This window comes from Crocodylus siamensis, chromosome 12, assembly GCF_052110815.1.
Source record: "Crocodylus siamensis isolate JL-2025a chromosome 12, ASM5211081v1, whole genome shotgun sequence".
NCBI lineage: Eukaryota > Metazoa > Chordata > Crocodylia > Crocodylidae > Crocodylus > Crocodylus siamensis.
In genome coordinates this window covers 13,623,873-13,638,624 of record NC_143406.1, presented here as the reverse complement: position 1 = coordinate 13,638,624, position 14,752 = coordinate 13,623,873, and the positions used below count along the sequence as shown (strand labels likewise).

The 14,752-nt window shown below is 47.0% G+C and overlaps 1 protein-coding gene across 1 annotated transcript; it reads right to left on the bottom strand.

Moving 5' to 3' along the window:
- Positions 1-1,547: 1,547 nt before the first annotated feature.
- On the bottom strand, positions 1,548-13,035 carry LOC149854664 (transcription factor HES-5-like). Its single transcript, XM_090023171.1, has 3 exons — positions 3,207-13,035; positions 2,822-3,002; positions 1,548-2,686 (listed from the first exon to the last, which is right to left on the bottom strand). Exons 1-3 carry the CDS (start codon positions 3,267-3,269, stop codon positions 2,445-2,447), a joined length of 486 nt encoding a protein of 161 aa, XP_089879297.1. The 5' UTR covers positions 3,270-13,035; the 3' UTR covers positions 1,548-2,444.
- Between the last annotated feature and the right edge of the window lie 1,717 nt (positions 13,036-14,752).

Sequence of the window (14,752 nt, the reverse complement as noted above, 5' to 3'; positions counted from 1 at the left end):
CATAAATGCTGCACAAGGGTCTTAAAATAAAAATTCCCAGCTTCACCTCCTCACCCCTTTGACATATGCTTATTACAATTCAGCAGGATTATGTTGGAGGCAAAGTAGCCCTCTAGGCATTCAGGCAGAGACATTTCAAGCCGTTTTGCTGCTCCAGCTGGTAGCTGCCAATCTTGCACCCCCTCTAAGTTTGTGGCTGGTGCAAGTGCCCCACTCACTCCCTCCTAGTTACACTATTGGTTAAGGTAAGTTTTACTGAGGTCTCAGCTCTGAGCAGACTTTTTTTAGTGTTGCTAAAACAGCTTATGCCTCTCCTGCCTTTGGTCAAATTTGCAGTGACACCTGGTGAGAGATGGATAGAAGTGCTCCAACCTAGTTTGAAATCCTTCCCATTTCATAGAGATTTCATAGACATTAGGGCTGGAAGGGACCTTGGAAGATATTGAGTCCAGCCCCCTGCCCAAGGGGCAGGAAGTCAGCTGGGGTTTAGGAGCCCAGCAAGATAAACATCCAAATTTCTCTTGAAGGCGTTCAATGTAGGTGCTTGAACCACCTCCGATGGCAGGCTATTCCAAACCTTGGGGGCTCGGACAGTGAAGACATTCTTCCTTATGTCCAGCCTGAAATGGTCTGGCTGGAGTTTATAACCATTCGACCTTGTCATCCCTTGGGGTGCTCTGGTGAACAGTTGTTCCCCCAGATATTGGTGAACACCCCGATAAACTTATAAGCGGCCATCAGATCACCCCTGAGCCTGAGCTTTTCCAGGCTAAGGAGCCCCATGGCTCTCAGCCTGTTGTCGTAAGGTCTGTTTTCCTGACCTCTGATCACGCATGTGGCTCTTTTGGCTCAAGTTTTGCCTGGGACTGAGTATCACACAGCAAAGCCCCACCTGAGTCATCACATCCTCTGGTTCAGCACTTCCCTGGGTGTGTCACTGGAATTTCTGCATCCGTGTCTCCTGCTCTTGTGCCTTAAAGAGCTGAGTCCCGCTATGATTCTTTGCCAGTGAATTCTGAGAAAGCCTGTCTGTCTAGAAGGAGGAATTATGGGAAGGTCCTGGAAGATGACTGGCACCCAAGCCATTTAGTCTACATCCTCAGTGCAGTGAGTGGAGCTGAGGGAAAGCAGCACATGAACTCCCAAGCCTCTGCTCAACCCCACTGGGCCAGGTAGTCCAGGGTGGAAGCTCACCATAGTCAAGTGAGGGCTGTGTGTGTGGACTGAAGAGGGGCAGGAGACCAGAGACAATCACCCCTGGGTGGGAGCCCAGCTGAATTCTGTAGAGAGCATGCCATTAGGGGCCTTATTTGCAAGTGAGGACACTAGTACTTCCCTACCTCCCCCAGGTGTTGTGTGGAGAAACATATTAAAGCCTGTAAAGTTCTTAGGCACTACACTATAGGGCCGTGTTAGCACTTCAGACAGCCAGGTATACCAGTCTCTTCTGGCTATTAGAATAAAACTGTTAAATTCATGCTGGGTTTGCCTTGGGGCTTGTGAGACCGCACCCTTCCCAAGAGAAAACACCCAGCAGTTGCATGCAAATGAATTTTATTGCTTTCTACACATACAGGTGATACAAATGCATACACAGTATGCAAACAGCCCATGTGGCCGGTCCCAGCAGCGGGAGAAACACACCATCCACAGTGAATGAAACTGCTCAGTAGAGAATAGTCCATTATAATAATGAACACAAGGAAAGAGCAAATCTTACAGTCAAAATGTATAACATTAAACCACCAAATGTCACATGTACATTCTTTTCTCTTTAATATAAAGCATTAAGGCATCATTTTCCTAAACAGAAAAAAGCAGCAAATGGTAGAAATACTCCACATAGTTTTATCTAATGATGCTGTCTAGTCCTAATGAGTGAAACAAGGAGAGAGCAGCAGCTAGGAAATTATCTTGGCTGCTGTACGAGCTGCAATCAGACAGAAGAAGTGAGATTTGGAACACTGTGCACCAACACCAAGTTAGTGGATTCATCCTACATTATGAATGAGTGGGTAAACAAGGCAAGGGGAGGAAAGAAGAAAGCTTTTACAGGCATAAAAAAAAATAAAAATCAAAGATTGCTCTCCTATGGCAACTGCTATCTGTTACAATTACACCATGATTGTAACACTGACAACATATAATCACCTACAAAAACCTCCTTCATTATGAAGACACGTGCCCCCAAATGGGGTGCCTTGCTGTGCCCTGCTATCGCTGACATCTGCACAGCTTCAATACCACTCAACAGAATACATGAATGCTTTCCCGAGGATCCCATATGAGCCTGGAGAGAGTCACACGTATTCCATTCTTTCCATACATAAATAAAAAACAGGGGAAATAATATTCCCTACAGTTGAGAGGATCAGGATTGGACTGTCAGATGCAGTCACCTCCTTCCTCTGGAATAAGAAAGGCAAATGTCCTGAGAGTCCAGTCTACCAGGGTCTCCAGAGCGTGCTGCTGTTTTTCAAAGACACTTGCTTTGGGGCGTTCTGGTTGGAGTGGGGGGAGACGCTCTCAGGAGCAACAGTCTGACCCTTCTGGAAGTGGCTCAGGAGCTTGGTCTGCATTTCAATCTGGACTTTATGTAGAGACAGAAAGTGGAAGGCTTCTTGCAGGCACCTGGAGTAGCCTTCCTTGAAGTCAAACTGTGAGTTTTTATGGAAGGCTCCCACAGCTAGAGAAGGAAAGGGAGGGAGGAGAAAGAGATAGTAAATTAGATTCAGTGTTCAGGTCAGGTCACTGTCCAGAGCTACATGAAGCCTGGCAGGGCTGAGCACAGAATGAGAGAAATGCCAAGCCCAATACTTACTCTTTATCTGTAGCTGGCTCTGCTGCTTCAGGTAGCTGACAGTCATCTCCAGGATGTCGGCTTTTTCCAGCTTGGAGTTGGGCTGGTGTCTCTGGAACTCCTTCTCCAGCAGGACTTTCAGCTGCTCGATACTGCTATTAATGCGATCCCGGCGCATTTTCTCCACCACCGGCTTCCTCAGCTGCAAAAGGACAAAAGATTTGCTTAGGGGACCTCAGGAGTACCAAAGTAGCATGGTCCAGATCCACAGCTGGCATATGCAGGCATCAAAATAAAGCCGCATATGCAGGCATCGAAATAAAGCCACAGTGCTTTGCGCCAGCTGAGGATCATTCCCATCTGTTTCAGTGCAATTGTAAGCAGCACAGCCTGTGCCTCTACTTACTTTGTTTTTCTCTTTTGGTGTCAGCAGGTTGTTGTGCTCCATAAAAACAGTGCTTGGGGCCATCTGTCCAAGGGAGGAAAGTCTCTATAGCGCTGAAATGCAGTGGAAATGTGCTGCTGGAAGCTGTGTCTGCCTGATATTTATAGTGAACAACCTCACTGAGAATCTGTGGGTCTCTGGCTTGGTTGAGTTTCCCACACTCCAGAGCCAATCAGAGAGATAGGCAGGACAATAGGAGAAGCAGCTATTCTTGCATGCTCCATTGGCAGTGAATAGCCTACGGATAATGACCTTCTCCCAGATGAGCAGGTGGAGAGTGTGGGGTACGTGGAAGACTGGGATCAGAATTATGTGTCAGAAGCTGGGAAAGAGCTGGCCTTCAGTAAGAAAAGGCTGCTGACTAATGCCGCAGATCAATAGCATTCCGGGTGCAGACAATGTGGAGTTCACATACGTTTGTGGAGGTAGAGGCCACTGGCTGATGGCAGGAAATAAGCTAGTCTGTGCAGAGGAGTATGTGCATCTCTTCTGAGAACACACGCAGGCACACGCACACAAGCAGACCCCCACTTGTGCATGCACAAGCACACGGGCACACACACGAGTGGTTTGCTAATTCCTCAGAATAAACAGGGAGATTTATCTTAATGACTTAACACTGGTTTTATTTTTCTACAAGGTGTTGATTCTGAAGTTATCTCTGAACTGACATCAGTGGGAGTTATATCCAGGAACAGGTTTCCTCTTCTGACTTGGGGTAATCAATAGATTACTCTGCTGGAAAACACAGCTCTCTGGAGCATTAGCTAGTGGTTAAGTGGAAGCCTGAAAGTCAGATCTGTAGCTAGCTCTGCTCAAGTCTGGTAGTACTTTGCAAATAATGATATTATGCAAATAATTTTACATTGTTTGTCACTGCTTCTTCATGTGGGAAAAACAGATATAACACTACCGGACATATCTGCTTTCAGAGATATGCAAGATGTATGAAACAGGAACTTTAGTGTGCGCTGGATATTGGGCAGAATACTTTTGCACATATACAGCTCCCCCGCCAAGCACCTCAAAAGTATTCTGAGCATTTATTCAACCTCACACCATGCTCCCTCCTTCCCCAACATGAAGCAGATTTTATTGTTTTCATTGCACCTATGGGGAAACAGAGACACAGAGCAAGGTCTACCTGTAAGTCAGTAACATGGCTGCAGAGAGAACCCAGGAGTCCTGATACCGAGTTTCCAATTCTAGATTGCACCCCACACTAGGACTTGGTTCAACTGGCAGTCTCTGCACCAAGGGAGACCCAGAACTGGCAAAGGAAGGAATGCTGCTATTGAAGATATAATGATACGTTCTCAGGGCTGCACTTGGCCTGCCTGCATTCTGCCTGCCTCTGGGTCTATGCACGCATCACTCACTTCACTGAACTCTGAATCGACTAGCATGAAGATAAACAAGTGCAAAAGGGAAGCAGACTGATTTCTGTACTGCTGGGAGGTCTAGAACTATGCAAAATCAGACGGATAGAAAGACTGCTCCATTTACATTGTCAGGAGGCATTACAGCATAGCTTGGGTGTCTGGAAACCAAATTTTCCAGAGTCTCTTCACTTTGCTTCTCCACGCCTCGATATCCCTGTCTGTGATACAGAGACAGTAAAGTCCTGCATTCTTATCAGAATGATTACATCACTTAACATGTGTAAAGCACTGTAGTATCCTTCAAAGGAATGGAAACAATGTTAAATCGAACTGTATCTATATTCATATTCCTTTTATGCATGTCTATACACATACAGGTTACATGTATGTATGTTTTTTCATTGGCATACACATACACGCCAATGCATCGCTCTAGCTAATCGATCTCCCACTCATTTATTCTTTAAACCAGGTAAGGCTTAAGTGACCTCTTCCAGGATCTGCTTTTTCATCCCCCATTGTCCTGCCCTTGAATAGGCTCTTTTCTTTTGTACAGAACGGCAGCTGTTGAGCTCTGAGTCTTTTATGTCAAGTTGTGGGAAAGTTTTCGTGACACCATCTCACATGTTTCTCCCAAAGCTTGAGGATTATCTGAGCCTGTGTAATGCCAAGCCCCATTGCCTGCTCTCCCGCAGCCCTCGCAGGGAGATCCTCTCAAACAGAAAGTCTTGAGCAGCAAACTTATTTCTCAAGCTAATTAATCAAAGACACATAGGAAGAAATATGTCCCACCGAAGCACATGAAATGAACAGCTTTGCTGTTTCTGGTTTGCAGAGGAGCTAAAAACATGCTACCAGAGGAGCCGTAAATTCTTCCTACTATATCAATCGCGTGTACACACATTCCAGGTTTTAATTAAACAAAGTGTCCTCAAGCCAGAACCCTCCTCACCCCACCAGCATGTCTGCCATATGAACTGGTTTTACAGTGATCAGGTTTTCCATGCTCATCCTTATTTGGTGGTACCTGGGTCCTATGAGTTTTCTTGACTAGTCACAGGACTTATTTTTGTGACAGACAAATGAGCTATGCATTAGAAGAGATGTGCGGAGGCACAGGTGAGTTAGGCTGCATGTGTCCATTTTCTGTCCCTGTTTGGGTTTCTGGGGGATGTCTCTGAACACATGCCTGTAACACAGGAAACTGCTGTTCGATTAGATTTTCACTAGCCAAATCCTCCAAGCTGTTTAGCTTACTATCAAAGGGGAATAGAGTCACACTCACCTGGTATAAATCAGAGCACTTCTACTGAATTACTGGAGCAACGCTCATTCACACCAGCCAAGTCCTTCACATGGTGTTTTTTAAGGCACGTGCCCTCTACATATCATTTGCACACAGTAATTTTCCTTCAACACCGCAGGATCCAAAGCAAACTAGACATTAACGTCAAATTCTGCCATACCATGATGATGCTCTAATCTAAGTCAGCAGGAATTTTGCTCAATTAAAAAGAACACATTTGACGTCCCTAACAGCAAGCATATTACCTGTGTCCTCTTGCAGTCCATTAACTGCATGGGATGCAACTGCTTCATGTTCTCAAATGAGCTGCCAGTAAGTCCTGGAGAAGAAATACCCTTCCAGTCATGAGTTTGGGTTTATTGTTCTGCAGACTTCAAACCTGAGGGACCTTGTCTGCTGGAGCCATTTGGTAACTGTAGGGTTGGACACTGAGGCTAGGAACCAGGAGTTCGTAAGTTTGGTCCTTGACTTCAACAGGCCTTAAGCAACTCAGTTAACCTCTTTGTGCCTCAATTTCCTTACCTGTAAAATGGAAATGTTAGCAGTAACAATGCCACTGTTGTCTGTCTCAGTGAATTGTCCAGGGTTTATAATAATTTGCGAACCAATGCGTGAGGGTAAAACACTTCAGAAATCTCCTAGGTTGACAGATTTTCCTTTGCTCTTTCCCCTCTCTCAGAACCACTTTTTTTTTTTTTATCAGAAACACTAGGAAAAAAGGCCTAGCCTCAGGGAAATACATTTTTAAAAACTGCTTGACTGTTTTCTCTGTGGATTTGCAACTGGTGAAGGTCACTCTCTCATGACACAGACACAAATTACTCTAGCTTCAAAATTTTGTTTGGAAACCCCAAAGAAAAGCAACTAACCAAATTCACTCCTTGTGCAAGACCACTGGAGATAATGGAGGTACATTGGGGGCAACGACTTTGGCATTAAGTAATGATCCAACACCAGTGATTGCTTTCTACTGGATCATGTACACCAGAGGCAATGGAGGAGAGGGGCTGGGTGGAGAGGGAGACAAGTTCTGGCCCTAAGAGCCTAACTCCAGGTACCAGGCCTGCAGTGTGAAGCTGATAACAGTCCCCCTCCTAAACTTCTGCCAGATGTTACTTTTTCAAAAGACTTAAAGGAGCTGTACTTTCCCAAGTCTTCAGAGCTAGTCACTGCTCCCCTTGCTTCCCTTCGGGTAACTGCTACCCAGATGGCCTTTTGGGAGAAGGGTTTCCCACTGAACACAATGCAAAGTCAAGCACCATTGCTAATGTGGTTTGTAATCAGGCACACTTCCTTTGTGAGGGGAATGAATATCGTTAAGAAATGGTGTGGGAAACTGGGAGACATGCACACTTCCACAGCCATATGGTAATCAGCCACTTACCGTGCTAGGATGCTCAGGAGAAAGAGAGAAGCCAAGATGATGCTTGAAGGATGGAAAAGGCACCAAGACCTTGGGATATTTTCATACAGTTAGCCCTGAATTCTAGAGACCTTGCTGCAGGAATGGCAAACAGGGCCAAACTCTGACACCTTCTCATTAGTGAAAGTCTTATTGAAAAAAATGGGAATTTCAGCCCATGTAAAGCCTGAGCAGGACTCCTGGATTTGACCCTTATATACTGCATTTCCAGGGATATAATCTGATCTCATACTGAATCTATACTGATACTCATACTGAATCATACTATCTATAATCTGAATCTATACTAGAGATTCAGCTCTTCAGTGAAATCATCCAGACTTACACCAACAAAACTAAAAATCCATGTTTGGGATTGGGCCTGATTAGCATTTTCACTAGTATCAGCTTCCATCCAAACACCTCAAGGCACTTCAGAAGCAGTAATAAGGCTAATAAGGCAGGGAAACATCCCTTTCTACAGCTGGGATAACTGCGGACCTGAAAAACTAAGGCCCTATTTTTCTTGTGCGCACTTACTGCACAAGTCTGAATACACACTAGAGGCTTGCCACATGCAGGTACCCACAAATATCCCTCCAAATATGGCTCCTTTCACACAGTAAAGCAGAAGACAGGCAGAGAAGTGAGCATCTAGTCCCCCGTCACTTTCAGAGGTCATGTGGGATACGATAGCGGATGGCAACGTACCCGTCTCCAATAGCCCTCAAAGCCACCTTTCTTCCTTGCCACAGGGGTGTGAAACCCCTCAAACCAGGCCACAGCTCCCACTGCCCACACACGGTAACCACTTTGCTGCAGGTCACAGCCCTTGGTGCATCTGGGGTCAGGGCATGGTTTTGCATTGGCAACTTCCCCAAAAAGGTGACTCAACTTGATCATATTTACAATGTCCTGTGGTTTTGAGATGTCCGGGAGTGGAGGTAATCAGCAGTCTCACTGGACCACAAAACAGAGAGCAAGCCCCTTGACACTTGCTGCTGCCAGCACCGTTCCCTGGGGAAGGTGATATGTTTGTGCAAACATTTTACCCCATGACAGCGGCACACAGCAGCGCTGACAGAACTGTAGGGGTTTGGGATCAGCTCGTAGTTGGAGCAGGGGACTGGTAATGGAGACTCCTGGGCTCTGCCAGTCACCCCCTGGCTGGCCAGATGCAAATAACTTCAGTCCTCAGTTTCCCAATCAGTAAAACACAGGTGGCAACACTTCACAGGGCACGCACAGGACTTGGCTCACTGATAGTTACTAAGTGATTGGAGAGCTGTGGATAAAAGGAGTGACAGACCTATTCAATTCTTGTGCTGCTTTGGCTTCAGCTCTTCCTCTCATTAAGAACTATTGGAAAAAGTTGTGGTGAGGAAGCCATCACTAGTGTGAGGGAGTTCACTGGTTTTGCAAAGCCTGCAAACCACACGCCACCATCCTCTGACATATTATCTGTCACTTCCAGGTTTCCATCTGTACAGATAGAGACCACTCCTGCAACACACCTAGAGGACCGCGTTCTCTGGGAACAGTTTAGACTCACCCCAGGTCTGAACATAGTATTGCCTCTAGGATACATGAAAGGATGATGCGCAAGCTTTGCAGATGTTCTGACTAAAGCTAAGCAGCCACACCTCACAAGGACTTTTCAATTAGACTGGACAAAGCACTGCACAATGCTGTGTGCATGGATTGCACAACCTAAGGGCCCAGCTCAGCTCCTTTGAACTCCATGAGACAGTTTCTGTGGGCATTAATTGGTGCTGCAGAAACCCAGGGTCTGCTCCTACGATTCATATTCTGTGCCCTTTTGCCCTAATTATCCACTGTGCTGCAGCTTGTCAGAGACGGGGCTTAAGTATCTGCCAAAGTTCCCAGTTTCAAACTATGGCCATTTCTGTTCATGCACAGAAGCTTCCTTTGGGGGGTGGGGGGGTTCAGTGGATTTTTCCTCATGCAGTTTCTTATAATCTGATTTTTCTTTCTGTCATTCCCTCCCCCCTGTCTGCTACAGGCAGATGTGGGGCTGAGGACAGGAGTGTGTTACAGACCCTCAGACTGTGTGAGTTTGGAGTTCCTCTGAGTTTCCCACACTGCTTCTCTATTCACAGCATTCAGGCAGAGGATAAAGGAAGTGTGCCATGCTACAAGCTGAATTAGAAATGGTATTTGACTTCCCTTTGTACTTCATAGAAGCCCTGCTCTGGGTAGACCATCTGCATAGCACTTACTATGGAAAAAACCATTGATCAAGGTCTGTCAGCCCAGCTGGGGGAACTTGGGAAAGTAATTCCTTGTGCCACTTCAGTTCTTTAGGGCTTAACATCTGGCTCAGGAAAAGAAAAAGGTTGATGGTTTAAACAGTCTTGCTTCCTTTCAAGTTTTGGATGCTGCTGTGAAACTAGATGCTCCCTTCTGAAATCCTGATTTTAATAGTATGGTGAGCATTCAGACATTAAGGAATAAGACATAGGGCTTTGCACTTACAGAATGCTTTACAAATACCAGCAAATTAATTCTAAGCACTCCCTAGTGAGATAGGGGAATGTAATTAGCTGCATTTTTCGTAGAGAGGCTGAGGCCAAGGCATCCCAAGGCAGCTAGGGGTCCTTCCATTTCTGGGTGCCTGGTTTGGTACCCCTTGTTTGCAGACACACTAAGGACTTTTTTCCCTTTTGGTTAGGTATTTCACATCGCTGAAATGAGAGCCAAGGCACCCAAATTAGTTGCCGTTTTGGAAACTTTTAGACCAAGTGACTTGTTCAAGCCCCTGAGTAGAGTTTATGTCAGATTTGAAATGAGAAGGCAGCAGCTCCAAAGTCCAACAACACCCCTCTTGGGCTTCCACAATGCATTCAATCAAAAATGGGTTGGCTCATGGGCTTTGCTCAGTGAGCTCAGCCAGCTCAACTCCGTCTTGACATACAGCTGTCCTAGGTCCTCAACCAAACCTGTCAACACTATTCAGTCCTACCATTCAGTGCGCCTTCCCCTACACCTGGGGATCAGCACTGTGTACTGAAATCTGGGAAACCTTTTAGCCAGATCACAAAATGTGTTTCCACTAGAAACTGGCCTGAGAACACCGCCTGGATCAGAACCAGTGACTTTGAGGTGAAAAGACCCACATCCTATTTTAGGCATCTGAGCCCCTAAGTCTGCAGGGCCATTTGCACCTACTGAGCTTGGAGTGGACTAGGGCTTCCCATGAGGAGGGCTTCAGAGGTCTGTCACTCCCTGAAAGCAGCATGCCTGGTTTTCTCAAGGGCAGCCTGCCAAAAGTGCCTACCGAACAGGGAGCAGAGGCTGCTTGTTGCCACAATACTTATGTTGAAGGAAGGAAGAGCAGGACACTGCCTGGCCCTAGGCTCTGTCCTTGCACATGGCTCTGTCCTGCACACCCCATGAGGCCGAGCTCCTGGAATGGACAAGGCCTTTCAGTGCACAGCAAGTAGCCGTTCGTATGCAGAGCATGCAGGGACAGGCTCTAAAGCAGGTTTTCTGGCTTTTGAAAGCTCTTCCTGCAAAGCAGCCAGCTGCTCCTAGCAGGCGTAATCTCCCTGCACTCATGCCAGCGGAGCACGCCACAGATGTTCGCGGGTCACACAAAACCCACCTGTCCAGCACGGGGAAGTTGACACCCAGCTCCAGGCACTCTCACAAGACACACTTCCATTGTTCAATCTCGTGTGGTGACTGACAGCCACTGAGCATAAGAAAGTGCAGCCGTGCAGGAGCTCACATGCTGCCACTGAGTGGGGGTGGGGGGAACTGATGGAGATTTGAGAGAGGAGAGTGATTTGGAAGAAGCAGGTTCATGTTAGAAGCAAACTTGTCCCAGAGGTGGGATTAAATAATGCAGACTAACAAAACAGCAAGGAAATAGGGAGCTGAAGTGCAGTACTTTAAAGATGTGAATCATGCACCTGGAGGATAAACTCAATTCTTGCAGAGGAACAGATCGGACTAGTGCATTCATGATAAATGTCATTCGCAGCCCTGTAATAACTCTGCGTGCTATTTGGGGAGTCCTGACTCCCAGTCTGCTACTCTGTATTATTCGCTCTGTAGAAAGCCTTTCCATCCTTCAAGTGCTCTGACAAAACCATGGTGTCCACTCTCATGATTTCATTCTGTGACCTTTTGTATAACATCCCAGTCATGAGATTGCAGGAGAACCTCAACCTCCAGTTCTAAAAATACTAATATTAAATTTCTAGGCTTCACCACAGCTTGCCAACACCCAGAGGCAGGTCTCAAGAGCAGTTGGGGGGGTGGGGTGTATTGTGCATGCTTCAGTGCCACATTTTCTGGGTTTGGTGTGTGCAGAATGGGGAAAGGAAGGGTGGAGCATATTCCGCAGTGGTTTTGTAATAGAAACCACCTGGCAAGGTCCCACATATTGACTGATAAGTTATCAGTCAATATAAGCCAAAGGGATACTGCTTAGGACATCTCCTCCAGCAGAATTCCTCGGTGGATGAGTTGCTAATATGGGTAATAAGAACAGCCCCTCTTCCATTAGGCAGGCTCTAATATGACATGGGATTAAAGCCTCAGGATACATATGCCTTCAAGCTTCAAGACATTTAGCCAACTTCCCAAAAGCAGGTCTGTGCAGACTCTGGGGATTGAATGGAATAATTTTCCCTCTGTTTTTCTCAACAGGCCAAGCTGAGATCCTGAAGACAACTCTGCTGTGGAATACAGGGCTTGATCCTGCTTCCAATTAAGCCAGGGGTGGGCAAAATGCGGCCCGGGGGCCGGATGCAGCCTGCCAGGCCATTCTATCCAGCCTATGGGGCCCCTAAAAAATTTAGAAAATTAATATTTATCTGCCCCTGGCTGCCTATCATGCAGCTCTCAATGGCTTGCCAAAACTCAGTAAGCAGCCCTCCACACAAAATAATTGCCCGCCCCGAATTAAGCCACTGGGTCTTTGCCACTGGCTTCCTTGGGAGCTGGATCATGACATCTAGAACGAGATGGCTGCCTGCTGGGAACCTGCCCAGGTCAGAAGTGCCTCTGAGTCCGTACTATCCTGCAGCTTTCCAGTCCCTTGGGAAATGATTTGGGTCTCAGTCCAAAACCTTCAGGGACAGGCAATCATTTCACTGACAGCACCACTACCATTGCCTTAATGTGATGTCTGGGGACCTGGCAAAAGAAAGAGGCAAGAGCAGTCATAGCTGGACATAAGCCCTAAATTTAACTTTACAGAACAGATCCTACCACCCTCCGCTCATGGCCCGTTGCCAGTGTGGTGGTTGGCCCGCTGCTGGCTGTGTTTCTGTGGATTGCAAAAAGGCACCATTCATTTTGGCTGCCAACCTGGCACCTTTCTCTGAAGCTACTTAAAGTAATGTGGTTGGGGAATATCTATATTTCCTCAAATTTTCTTTTTGAAGGGGCGGGGAGATAAATACATAATGTGGCAATTTGGACAAACTCCCGTCCTAGGGCAATGTGTTCCTTTGAGACGTAATTGATTCCTGCCATCAGGCACCAGCCTGCTCTCCCTGAGGGTCAGCGCTTTCCCACATCCAAACCCATTATCCCACAGCCCCTGCCTTTTGCACAACACACTCCAGCTATTCATGTGCAAAGCAGCTGTAATCCCCAGACCTTTCAGAGTCAATATACCAGGAAATAATAAATCCCTCTTGTGCACCCTTGAATATACTGAGAGGTGACGGGGAGGGGGTGGGAGGGGGGGATTTCCACTAGGCAGAGAAATAATAAATGCTTCTTAATTTTTAATTATTTTTAATACTGGCTGTAAGAAGAACATGCCATTGGCCCGTGACTATTTCAGGGTCACCCACACAAGCAGCTGGGGAAATCGATTTCACCTCAAATTACTTTGGAAATGCAGGTCGAGCTGGAGCATACACTCAGCACTTGCTCACAATCCAAACCTGCTTTCTTTCCCTTCAGCACCCAGGAATGACAAGGTTTAAGAATGCTGGATGTAGAGAGAAACTGATTAAATGAAGGTTAAATGGGTAGGGCATGATCTTGAGAGTGTCATTACAAAGGGTCCTGCGCATCTTTTAGCCTAGGGAAGGCAGGAGTCACCCAAATGGTGACACATTGCTACTAATAATACATTACATAGGATGGACCGGAATATGCAATCTTTTCCATTAAATTCCGGTCGAATTCTGCCATAGATACAGCATGGGGGTTCACTGGTCTGTTTATGGGTGGGAGTGACCATATGTCCTGGTTTGACCAGGACAGTCCCAGATTTCATAAGCTGTCCCAGTTGGTTGGTGAAAATCGAAGAAGTCCCAGACTGGTACCACCTTGCCCACACGTGCCTGGTCTGCCTCCTCCTGAGCAGGCTGGAGGGCGGTGGGCTGGGCTGGGCTGGGCTGAGCACCACAGGGTTGGGGGGAAGAGGGGATGGGCCGGGGTGGGGCTGGGGCTCAGGCACCTGAGCAGGAGGGTGGTCTGGGGCAGGCAGGACAGTGCAGAGTCCCGTGGCCAGGCTCCATTCCCCATGCACAGAGGCTGGATCTGGCTGGGAGCAGCTCCTGTGCAGCACCCCTTGGGCTACACCAGACTGTACCACGCAGCCACATAGCGCTTCCCTGCCCCCACCAGCAGCTTTGTGCCCTGCCACTGCACTGGCTGCTGAGGCCTGAGCTACGTGTGGCAGCCCCATGCAGTTGCCAGCGGAAGGGGGAACATGCCCACCATCCCAGGTTTCCCTAAAATGATTATGATCACCCTACTGACGGGGTAAAGTTCTATTTAACGTGAGTCACTGCGTGGCAGAATCTGGCCCAGAAGGGGGAGTTTTTCAAGACCTACCCTTTGTATACAGTTTTTTGTCCAAAAGTCCTTTAAAGGTCCTCCCCTGCATGTGACAGACTTCCACCGAAATGCAGCCACCTCTGGAGTGCAGTGTATTGAAGGGGCGATGCCAGCATAGTATTGAAGGAAGCAAGTACTGAAGGAATCCTAATAATTACACACAGTGGACAGGAGCTTTTACTTTTCAGGCCTCATTTAGGAACCCCTGACACAGCAAGCTGTTTGGGTCACCACTTCCCCACCGTGGGAGGATAAGGGCTAATGTTACAAAAAGGGGATTGAATTTACAGTTCTACATGCTAGGACACTTGGAGTGTGAGAACAAGTCTATACAGCTAGGTAAAGAAGTAACTGCAGAGCAGGCAAGCAAACCCCCGTTAGTTTTAACCAAGCTAGTTAAGATGCCAGTATTAGTGAAGATGCAGAGGCACAGGCTAGAGCCCAGAATACAAGACAGCTAGGGACAAAGTAAGCATTACTGTGCCCATTTCACAGATGAGCAAACTGAGGCAAACTAACTAATCTAAGTCCCTGCATGAACCAACAGCAGAACTGGGGCACTGAGCCCAACTTTCCTAAGACCTGT